Source organism: Oryzias melastigma, linkage group LG14 (assembly GCF_002922805.2).
Source record: "Oryzias melastigma strain HK-1 linkage group LG14, ASM292280v2, whole genome shotgun sequence".
NCBI classification, from domain to species: domain Eukaryota; kingdom Metazoa; phylum Chordata; class Actinopteri; order Beloniformes; family Adrianichthyidae; genus Oryzias; species Oryzias melastigma.
In genome coordinates, this window is record NC_050525.1 from 1475681 (window position 1) to 1486564 (window position 10884).

General features: G+C 48.5%; 1 protein-coding gene across 1 annotated transcript; it reads right to left on the reverse strand.

Moving 5' to 3' along the window:
- Nucleotides 1–7434: 7434 nt before the first annotated feature.
- Nucleotides 7435–9375, reverse strand: LOC112142501 (NLR family CARD domain-containing protein 3-like). Its single transcript, XM_024265933.2, has 2 exons — nucleotides 9333–9375; nucleotides 7435–9233 (listed from the first exon to the last, which is right to left on the reverse strand). Exons 1-2 carry the CDS (start codon nucleotides 9373–9375, stop codon nucleotides 7435–7437), a joined length of 1842 nt encoding a protein of 613 aa, XP_024121701.2.
- Between the last annotated feature and the right edge of the window lie 1509 nt (nucleotides 9376–10884).

Consider the following 10884-nt stretch of genomic DNA (forward strand, 5'->3'; position numbering starts at 1 on the left):
AAGATTTAAGCATTGGGCACAGCAAGTTGTTTTGGCAGCAGCGTGATTTGAGCAGCCTTCCATCCATCCATCTTCTTCTGCTCATCTGCGGGGCCAGGTCGCGGGGGCAACAGTCTAAGCAAAGATGCCCAGACTTCCCTCTCCCCGGCCACTTCCTCCAGCTCCTCTGGGAGGACCCCGAGGCATTCTCAGACCAGCCGAGAGACGTAGTTTCTCCAGCGTGTCCTGGGTCTTCCACGGGGCCTCCGCCCAGTGGGACATGCCCAGAACACCTCACCAGGGAGGCGTCCAGGAGGTATCCGGACCAGATCGCCGAGCCACCTCCTGGCTCCTCTCGATGCTGGCGAGAAGCGGCTCTACTCCGAGCTCTCTCTGGGTGACTGAGCTCCTCACCCTATCTCTAAGGGAGCGCCCAGCCACCCTCCGGAGAAAACTAATTTCAGCCGCTTGTAGTCGAGATCTCATTCTTTCTGTCATGACCCAGAGCTCATAATCATAGGTGCGTAGGGGAACGAAGATCGTTTGCTTTCTGGCTCAGCTCTCGTTTCACCACAACATACCTGTGCAGCAAGCGCAAAATGGCAGCTACCGCTCCAATCCGCCTGTCGATCTCACGCTCTGATCTTCCCTCACTCGCGAATAAGACCCCAAATTATTTATACCCCTCCACCAAGGCAGGAGCACTCCACCTACCGAGAGAGGGCAAACTACCTTTCTCCGGTCGAGAACCATGGCCTCAGAGTTTGCGGTGCTGACCCTCATCCCAGCCGCTACACACTCGGCTAAAAACTGCTCCAATACATGCTGGTGGGCCTGGCTCAATGAAGTCAACAGAACAAAATCATCTGCAAAGAGCAGAGATGAAATCCTGTGGTCCCCAAACCAGATTTCATCCGGCCACTTGCTGCGCCTAGAAAATCTGTCCATAAAGACTATGTACAGAACTGGTAAAAAAGGCCAGCCCTGCCGGAGTCCAACATGCACTGGGAAAAGGTCTGACTTACTGCAGGCTATGCGAACCAAGCTCTTGCTCCGGTCATACAGAGACCGAACAGCCCTCAGTAAGGCTCCTCTGTCAGGGGCTTCGGGGGTGGTTCAGAAACCCCTTCATTAGTGTCAAGATCAGAGTTCCAGTTACGTTGCTTGGATTCACGTCACCGGGGCCCCACCCTGGAGCCAGGCCTGGGGTTGGGGCTCGGAGGCGACCGCCTGGTGGCCGGGGTTCCTAGTGACCACAACGCGCCAGACATCACAACATTTTTGATCAGATGTAATTCATATCTCTTTGAAAAATGCAGCTCAGCACCTCTTTGAATGACTGTGTCTGATAACTGGGAGACTACACTGTTCAAATAATCAAGGATATCTAGTTTCTGGAAAATACAGACAATATTTGAATCCAAAATTTTCAGCTTCAGTGAAAAACTACAAATGTTAAAATGAACCAAGCAACAGCTTCAATGATCTGACCTCAGAGTCTGCAGTCTGCAGTTTGGACTCTCCAGTCCAGAACATAGAACCTTCAAGGATATATCGTGGATGTAGTTGTAGCTCAGGTCCAGTTCGGTCAGGTGGGACGGGTTGGACTTCAGAGCTGAAGCCACAATTTCATAGTCAATCTCTGAGAGTACACAATATGGTGGGACACTGTGAAGAGAAAGAAAGACAGAAACAGGTGATATTCTGATGAATTCAGGCTGTTATGAAGTTCCAGTTGGACATTTGTCTCTTCATCAGAGCTTCATATTCATCATGAAACAGTCCTCCTCATCAGTCTCTCTCAGACCTTCATCTTTGTGATGCTTTCATCTGCAGCTGGAGGAAAAGGTGGAGCTCCACAGAGCTTCATGTTGTCCTCAGTCAGTCAGTGATGTGAGGTTTGAACCTCAAAGTTGACAGTAGAATATCTGGATCACAGAGACTGACTGCTGTCACTCTGAATATCATAATGATGATGATGGTTGAATGTTGATATTTTTTAAATTTTGGTCATGGTCCAGTTTTATATTCAAAGTTTTCTGATTTCGTTTCCAAAAGGACATTTTCATTTTTTTTGTTTTTTGCTCTGAAGCTCTATATAAAAACAGTTCATCTTCCTGATCTGCTGCAGAACTTTAGATCCAATTTTTCCTCCTCAGATCCACATCACCCATCATGAACAGAATCACAGCAGAACAAACATTCAGACAGAACTTTCTTGAAGGCCTTCCTAGTGCCTGTCTTGTCTCTTCTCTTTTAGTTTGGGGTGGGGGTAGTTGGGCCTGGGGGGTCAGCTGTGCATGATATGGGGCCCCTGAACTGGGGAGACATGGGCACCATGCCAGGGGAGGGTCTGTTTAACCAATCAAGGGTCAGTCTGGTAGCTGTCCCAGGCCATCCCTCTTCCTCAAACGAACACTAATGCAACTCAGGAGGGGAGTTAATTTGCATTGGTCTCCCATGGTTGCCACATTATTTTGGGCCCCTTCCCTCTCAGTTTTAATTGCACATGTAGGACACTTAGTGTTAAGGGGGTCGGGGGTGCTTGGACATCGTTGCCAGCACACAGGAGATGTCCCTTCAGGACCTACACCCCAATTGTAACTGCACCCTTTCTTACACTTACTTTTTACCCCAGAACAATATACACTCCAGCACCCACACAGAAACAAACACGAACATACATTACACAAGGAAGGTGGGACCTCTGATCTTCTGTTCCATAACCTATACCTGGTGGGGGGCACCAGGCCCTCGGCAATAGTGGTCATGTTTCAAGGGAGGGTTGCCCCTGGACTGTATGCGGTGGGGTTGTCTAGCAGGCGAATTTCCTCTATCTGCTTTATTGCTTGAGTGTCAGGAGGCAATGGCTATTGCTGCTCCCTTGGTAGGAGTCTAGATGTTGGGGTGACCAGGCACTCTCCCACTTTTTTAAGTCCATCATTCATGTCAGCAAAACATAAATACCCACTTAAACGCAAGGGTCAGCTCACCTTTGCACAAATAGTATACATAACAGAATGAAATTCTATACATTAGGGGTTTGTAGGCATAACTGTGTGTGTGAACAGAAGTGCATTGTGTACATATTTTACATGTAAAGATTTTTTGCAGCCAACAGGCATGTTTGTAACATTAGAGCGTGTGTCAGGTGTTTGCAACTTTACAATAAAGGGGGGGTTGGGGTTGGCACAAAAAAAAGGTACCAGAGGGGGGTTTAGAGAGAAAAGAAGATGGTAACAGAGGGTAGTAACATTGTAAAACAATCAGGCAGAAATAGCAATCTGGAATGGGCAGGGCCTGTCTACACACACACTCAATAATTACACACAAACCTGTTGGCTGAAAGAGGAAACGTCCCAGATTCCGCTGTTCAGCTACAGACGCACTCCATTCATCGGGGAGACCGGTCAGCAGCCTCCGGTAAGGCGAAAGGGGGCGGCGTGTGTGTGTTTATCAACAACACGTGGTGTGAGGATGTACGAACTGCTCATCAGCACTGCTCGCTTGATGTGGAGTTTTTGATGCTCAAATGCCGCCCGTATTATCTGCCAAGGGAGTTTACAGCAAGCCAACTCTACAGCGGCACTCGGCAAGCTCCATGACGTCATCAGCGCACTGGAGACGGCTCACCCTGATGCTGTTTTTATTGTTGCGGGCGACTTTAATCAGTGCAATCTTCGGACCGTATTTCCAAAATATCACCAGCATGTAAACATCCCCACCCGTGACAAGAATACTTTGGATCATGTATACACCAATGTAAAGGGTGCATACAAGGCCGCACCCCGCCCCCACTTCGGACACTCAGACCACATCTCTTTGTTCCTTTACCCGGCCTACAGACAAAGACTCAAGCAATCAGCTCCAGTCACCAAACCGGTTCAGCTCTGGACACCTGAGATTGCGGACACACTGCAGGACTGTTTCACTACTACAGACTGGGATGTGTTTAAAGGTGCAGCTACTCTGGAGGACTCTTCTGTCAACAAACAGGACTATGCTGACTATGTGACTGGGTACATCAGCACTTGTGTAGAGAACATCGTGCCCACCATCCAAGTCAGGAAGTTTCCCAACCAGAAGCCCTGGATAACGGTCAGGTACGTCACATGATGCGTGCTTGATCCATTGCTTTTACATCCGGCAATGAGACTGAGTACAAAGCTGCGAAGTACGGACTGAGGAAGGCCATCACAGCAGCTAAGAGGCAGTACAGAGAGAAGCTGGACGGCTTCTACTCCACTGCTGACTCTGGGCGGATGTGGAGGGGCCTGCAGCACATCACAGACTACAGGAACGGCTCCAGTACCATTCGGGCTACAGACAGTCTGCCGGACGACCTCAATACTTTCTATGCACGCTTTGAGACCTCCACCCCCCTTACAGAGAGGAGGCCCAATGACTCAAGAGCCACTAGTCCCTCCTCACCCCCACCAGTCGTCTCATCAGCCCAGGTAAACAAAGCCCTGAGGAGGATCAACCCCCGCAAGGGCGGCAGGACCAGACAACATTCCTGGCCGAGCCCTCAGAGCATGCGCCAACGAGCTGACAGACGTTCTCACCTCCATATTCAACCTCTCCCTCAGCCAGAGAACTGTCCCCTCCTGCTTCAAAACCACCACCATTGTCCCCCTCCCTAAGAAGAGCCCCCCCACCTGCCTGAATGACTACAGGCCAGTAGCTCTCACTCCAATCATTATGAAGTGTTTTGAGAGAGTGGTGCTGACCCACATTCAGAGCAGCATTCCGGACACACTAGACCCCCTGCAGTACGCCTACCGGCCCAACAGGTCCACCTCAGATGCCATCGCTGCAGCACTGCACACCTCCCTCTCACATCTGGAGAATAAAGACTCCTACATCAGTATGCTCTTTATTGACTACAGTTCTGCGTTCAACAAGGTGGTCCCCCACAAGCTCACGCACAAACTACTCTGTCTTGGACTGCACCCCACCATCTGTGACTGGCTCCTGGGCTTTCTGACTGGCAGGCCTCAGTCTATCAGAATTGGGAACAGAACCTCAGCCACCATTACTACTAACGTTGGCACTCCACAGGGCTGTGTCCTCAGTCCCATCCTCTACACCCTGTTCATCCACGACTGTGCAGCCTCTCATCAGGACAACACCATCCTGAAGTTTGCAGACGACACTGCAGTGATAGGATGCCTCATTGGCGGGGACGAGGCAGCCTACAGGCGAGAGGTTGCTTACTGGTGACTTGGTGTGAGGACAACAACCTCACTCTCAACACAGACAAGACCAAGGAAATGATAGTGGACATGAGGAGAGAAAGGAGCCCTCATCAGCTGCTGTTTATCCGGGGTCTGGAAGTGGAGAGGGTGAGCAGCTTCAGATATCTGGGGGTCCACCTCAGCCAGGACCTCACCTGGACACTGAACACCACGCAGCTGGTGAAGAAGGCTCATCAGCGGCTGTACTTCCTGAGGAGACTGAGGAAGTTCGGCATGTCATCAAAGATCCTCGGCAACTTCTACAGCTGCGTTTTTGAGTCCATCCTAACCAGCTGCATAACAGTGTGGTACGGCAGCTCTACCGTCACGGACCGCAAATGCCTGCAGAGAGTGGTGAAGGCTGCGTCCAAGATCACCAGGACTCCTCTGCCCTCACTGCAGAGCATCTACAAGCACAGGGTCCTGAGGAGAGCTGCTTCCATCATCAGAGACCCCACCCACCCCCAACGAGGTCTGTTCACTCTCCTTCCCTCAAGGAAAGGTACAGGAGTGTGAAATGCAGGACCAGCAGACTCAGGAACTCTTTCTTTCCCTCTGCCATCAGACTCCTTAACAGCTGACAGGAGACTGCAACAGCAGACTGCACCTTTGCACATCGGGATTAATTATCATATATCATTATTGGACTATTTATCCTTATTAATGCACCTTAATAACAACTGCACATGTACCCCACTATCGAGTTCTGTCAGTCTTCTTTGCACAATAATATTCCCTGTAAATTTGCACAACTGATTTGTAAATATTTAGTCACTTACATATGCATAGTTTTTTTATTTCTTATATATAGCTTTTGTGTGTGGGTGTGTGTGTGTGTGTGTGTGTAACTGTGCTCCTTAGTCCTCCTGTAAATATCCTAAACTTTATATTTTTATCTTTTTACATTTAAATATTTCTTTATGGCATTCAGAGACCCCACCCACTGCAGAATACTTTGAGCTGCAAAGTAAGAATTTCACTGTACAGGGAAACCCATTTCCTTACTGTGCATATGACAATAAACCCTTTGAATCTTGAAGGAGGCTGCTGGGCCCAGGACACCAGCACCCAAGCGACAAGGCCACCTGGCTGAGGGTCCCTGCACTCCCCGCCAGGGATGGGGTAGGGGACAGAAGATCCAAGGCATATCCAAAGTGTATATTTTGAGGTGTTAAAGGTGTCTTTACTATACAGGAAAAGACATTCCCTGATTGCTCGTACAGAAGCCCCATTACTGCTTGCTGGTAGTGATGTCCAAGCACCCCCCCCACCAAGAGTCCTACATGTCTAAGGTCCAAATAAAACCGAGGGGAGGGGCAAATCCATGCAGCGCCCACAGGCAAGTAGTCCACCCCCTGCAGCGCAACGCAAGACGACCGCTCTTCCCATTATGGTAAACTTCCAAAAAGGTGTCACTTGTTCCTTTAAGATTCTACCTCATCACACACACTTTTCTGTAATAATCCTCCAACTTCCTTAACCTCCCTTTTCCTCTTTCTATTTTTTGTCCTTAATCCCCCACCGTCCATCTCTACCATCTCCCTATTTTTGTCTCTCTTCTTCTTTTCTGTCTGGTCCAAAAGAAAAAGGATACAAATGTAATCAACATAAATAAAGTTTAGCCTAAATTGCTAAACTGATGCGGCACAAGTGCAGTTTGGTGGCATCTGTCTGGTTGTGGCTGTTGTCACTGTTGGTGTATAGATGAAAAAGTGGAGTGAGCCCCAGTCTATGGCCATATATTTTTATGGTCATATATTTTGTGACCTTGTTAACGTGGCAAGCAAAAGTCTGTCACAGGTGGAGTGTAAATTTTGCTTTTTGTTTGGACTGTATGGATTGGAAGGCTGCAGAAAGAAGCAATAAAGACATCGCAGAAGATTGACGCTTTAGAGTTTTTTTGTTGCAACAACTGTCCTACAAAGAAAGCAGGAGTTTAGCTCACAGCGGCCCTGTACTGTGTTTTTGCCTCAACATGTGGTCTGTTACCATCTGACTGACATGAAACTGTTTCTTCACTTCTCTGCTCCTCTGAACTCTCTGTGGAAGGATAATTCAGGATTGTTGCCCTTTGGGGTTTGAAGGTGAAATACAGTCAAACTCTGCAGATGGTTGCTGACTTCATCTTTGTTCATTGAAATGTGTTACCACAAATATAGAAGATGAATGCTGAAAATCTGAACAGTAAACTAATTTGTCATTACAATCACTTCTGGACTCACCTGAACTTTCTGCAGTTCCTCACAGCCGGGATCATTCTACGTTTGCCTGCAGCTGATAATGTGTTGTATTGGTCCAGGTCCAGCTGATCCAGAACCTCCTCTGACATCTGCAGAGTGTAGGCCAGAGCTGAGCAGTGGATCTCTGAAAGTTTCTTCTCTGATTTGTTCTCTGAGTTCAGGAACTCTTGGATCTCCTGATAAACTGAGATGTCCTTCATCTCCATCAGACAGTGATAAAAGTTGATACTTCTGTCAGCAGAGACTTTTTTACTGTTGACCTTCTTCAAGTTGTTGATGGCTCTCTGGATGGTTTCTGGATTCTTCTCTGTCTGACCCAGCAGATCTCCTAAGAGTCTCTGGTTGGACTCCACAGAGAGACCATGAAGGAAGCGAACAAGCAGGTCCAGTTGTCCAGTTTGACTCTGCAGGGATTTCTCCATGACTCCATTCAGAACCTCATCCAGAGATGGGCTCTCCATGCCGTTCTTCAGGAAATCCTCAATGACATTTACTTTCCTGTTGGAGTAACAGTGGAACATGTAGACTGCAGCCAGAAACTCCTGAACGCTCAAATGAACAAAGCTGTAGACCGGTTTCTGGAAGATCTCACACTCTCTTCTGAAGATCTCAGTACAAACTCCAGAGTACACTGAGGCCTCTGTGACATCCAGACCACATTGCTGCAGGTCTTCTTGGTAGAACATGATGTTTTCTTTCTCCAGATGTTCAAATGCCAGCCTCCCCAGCTTCAGAAGAACTTCCCTGTCAGTCTCTGTCAGCTCTTGTGGACTTGTCTGATGTTCCTGCTGGTACTTGTTCTTCTTCCTCTTTGTCTGGACCATCAGGAAGTGTGAGTACATGTCAGTCAGGGTGGTGGGCAGCTCTCCTCTCTGCTCCGTGGTCAGCATGTTCTCCAGAACCACAGCAGTGATCCAGCAGAAGACTGGAACTTCACACATGATGTAGAGGGACATGGAGCCCTTGATGTGGGAGATGATTCTGCTGGACAGCTCTTCTTCTGGGAATCTCCTCCTGAAGTATTCCTCCTTCTGAGCATCATTGAAGCCTCGTACTTCTGTCAGTCTGTCCACATATGAAGGAGGGATCTGATTGGCTGCTGCAGGTCTGGAAGTGATCCAGACCAGAGCTGAGGGAAGCAGACGTCCCTGGATGAGATTAGTGAGCAGCACGTTGACTGAGGACTTCTGGGTGACATCAGACACCACCTGACTGTTGTTGAAGTCCATAGAAAGTCTGCTTTCATCCAGACCATCAAAGATGAACAGAAGTTTGCAGACAGACAGCTGTTCTGCTGGGATCTTCTGGAGTGTTGGATGGAAAAGCTGGATCAGAGTGAGAAGACTGTGCTGCTCATCTCTGATCAAGTTCATCTCCCTGAAGGAAAGAGGAACCACAGCACTGATGTCTTGGTTCTCCAAGCCCTCGGCCCAGTCCAGAGTGAACTTCTGCACTGAGAAGCTTTTTCCAGCTCCAGCAACTCCGCTGGTCAGAACCACTCTGATGGATCTGTGTTGGTCAGGGAAGACTTTGAAGATGTCTGGGTTCTTGATTGCAGTGTGATGGAGCTTGTTGATTCTGGTGGTTGTCTCCAGCTGCATCACCTCATGTTGGGTGTTAACCTCTTGTCTCAGTTCCTCTGTGATGTAGAGCTCAGTGTAGACCTCGTTGAGGAGCGTTTCTCTTCCTGCTTCTTCAGTTCCTTCAGACACATGTTCACTTCTGCTCCTCAGACTGATCTGATGTTCTCCAAAAATCTCCTGCAGACCAACATCTGCTGGAAGAGCAGAGAAGAAAGCTCCTTCATGAGTGTTCAACACAACCCCAGTAGATATTCCAGAATAATCCATCAGCAGATGATCAGGCTCTGACTCACCAGCTCTGTGTCTTTCTGCAGACCACAGTCCACTGCTCGTCATCTCTCTGTGGACGCCAAGAAGAAACATTAGTGAAAAAAAATTAAACAGACAGTGGAAAGGTCCACACTAACTGATAAAAAAAAGATCCTCTCTGATATTCTTCTGACTCAGAAAAAGTCAGAACCTTAAGTTACGGTAGCTGTGTTTGGAGCTCATGTCTGTACTGAGGTCAGAGAAAAGTTCAGCTGTTCGCTTCATCCTTCTAAAGTGGTCAAAGCAGATGGTTGACCTTCCTGGATAATCAGCTGATGTTCTTGGTGAGAACATTGTTGTTCCTGTTGAGAGCTGAACTCTGCTCTGTTCATTAGAAACTGGTTCTTACTGTGAGTCTGAAGGTTCTGGTTCTGTTCTGAAGCATGGAGGCTCTGGTATGGATCGGTCACTCTTCATGGAGCTACAGCTGGATGCTGCAGACTGGATTCTCTGTGTGACCTGTTGACCTCTGCAAACACAAAAACATCAGAGTGTTGGAGGATCTGCTTCTTCATGAACAGCTGATGGACTTTGACATGAACACAGACAGAGCTGTTTAGTCTGGAATAACATGACATGTTTGGATCAACAATTTTGAGTTTAAGCTCAACTGTTTCATCATCTTATGTGAGCAAATCAAGGCATTATATCTGGAATAATGCATTAACGTTTTACATTTAAAAATATATAGAAATACTCACACCAGAAAGTAAAACTAAAACAATCTGATGTTTGTAAAAGTGATGAACCACCTCCTAAATGAGGTAGAGGGGTTTGGGTGATAAAGTGGTCTTAGGAGCTATTCTGCCTGGGGCTTCTAGCCCTAGGGACTCCCATGACAGACAGGTCCTGGGTGACGAGCCAGACAAAAGTTTGAATGGTGTACTCTATGAGAAGTACAATCAAAGATCTCTTTACGTTTCCAAGATTGGCATCCCTGGAGCCCAATCCTTGAGCCAGGCCTGGGATTTGGGCTTACAGGCAAGCGTCTGGTGGTTGAGGCTCCTACCACAGTTCCTGGTTTGGTCAAGACCGTAACAGCGACATGAGATTGTCCTCCAGTGGGCCCACTCCCTGCAGGGGAGCTCAGAAGAGGCCCGTGCAATGTGATTTGGGTGGCAGTCAAAGACGAGTGCCTCAGGGACCCAGACTCCAGTCGTGGATCTTGGCATTTGGGACATGAAACATCACCTCTCTGGGAGGGAAGGAGCCTGAGCTTATGCAAGAGGTTGAGAGGTATCGGCTAGATATAGATTGGATCACCTCCATGCACAATCTGGGCTCTGAAACTCAACTCCTCCAGAGAGGTTGGGCTCTCTACCATTCTGGAGTTGCCCATGATGAGAGGCGACGGGCTGTGTGAGCTTATTCGTTTGCCCCCAGCTCAGCCGCCATGTGTTGGTCTGCAGCCAAGATCCCCCAGCACCCGCCATGGAGCCGCAGAGAGACACCGCCCGCCGGGCAATCCCGCCGAGCACCCAGACCGGGGCGCGCGGGACCGCCGCAGAGGCCCCCCACACCCAAGAGCAGGAAGGC

Excerpts from the sequence above, each read along its gene's own strand:
- LOC112142501 (XM_024265933.2), bottom strand. The coding sequence starts at position 9,375 with ATGACGAGCAGTGGACTGTGGTCTGCAGAAAGACACAGAGCTG. Across the intron at positions 9,234-9,332 it reads TGCAGAAAGACACAGAGCTG|CAGATGTTGGTCTGCAGGAG; the intron begins GTGAGTCAGAGC and ends CTGCTCTTCCAG.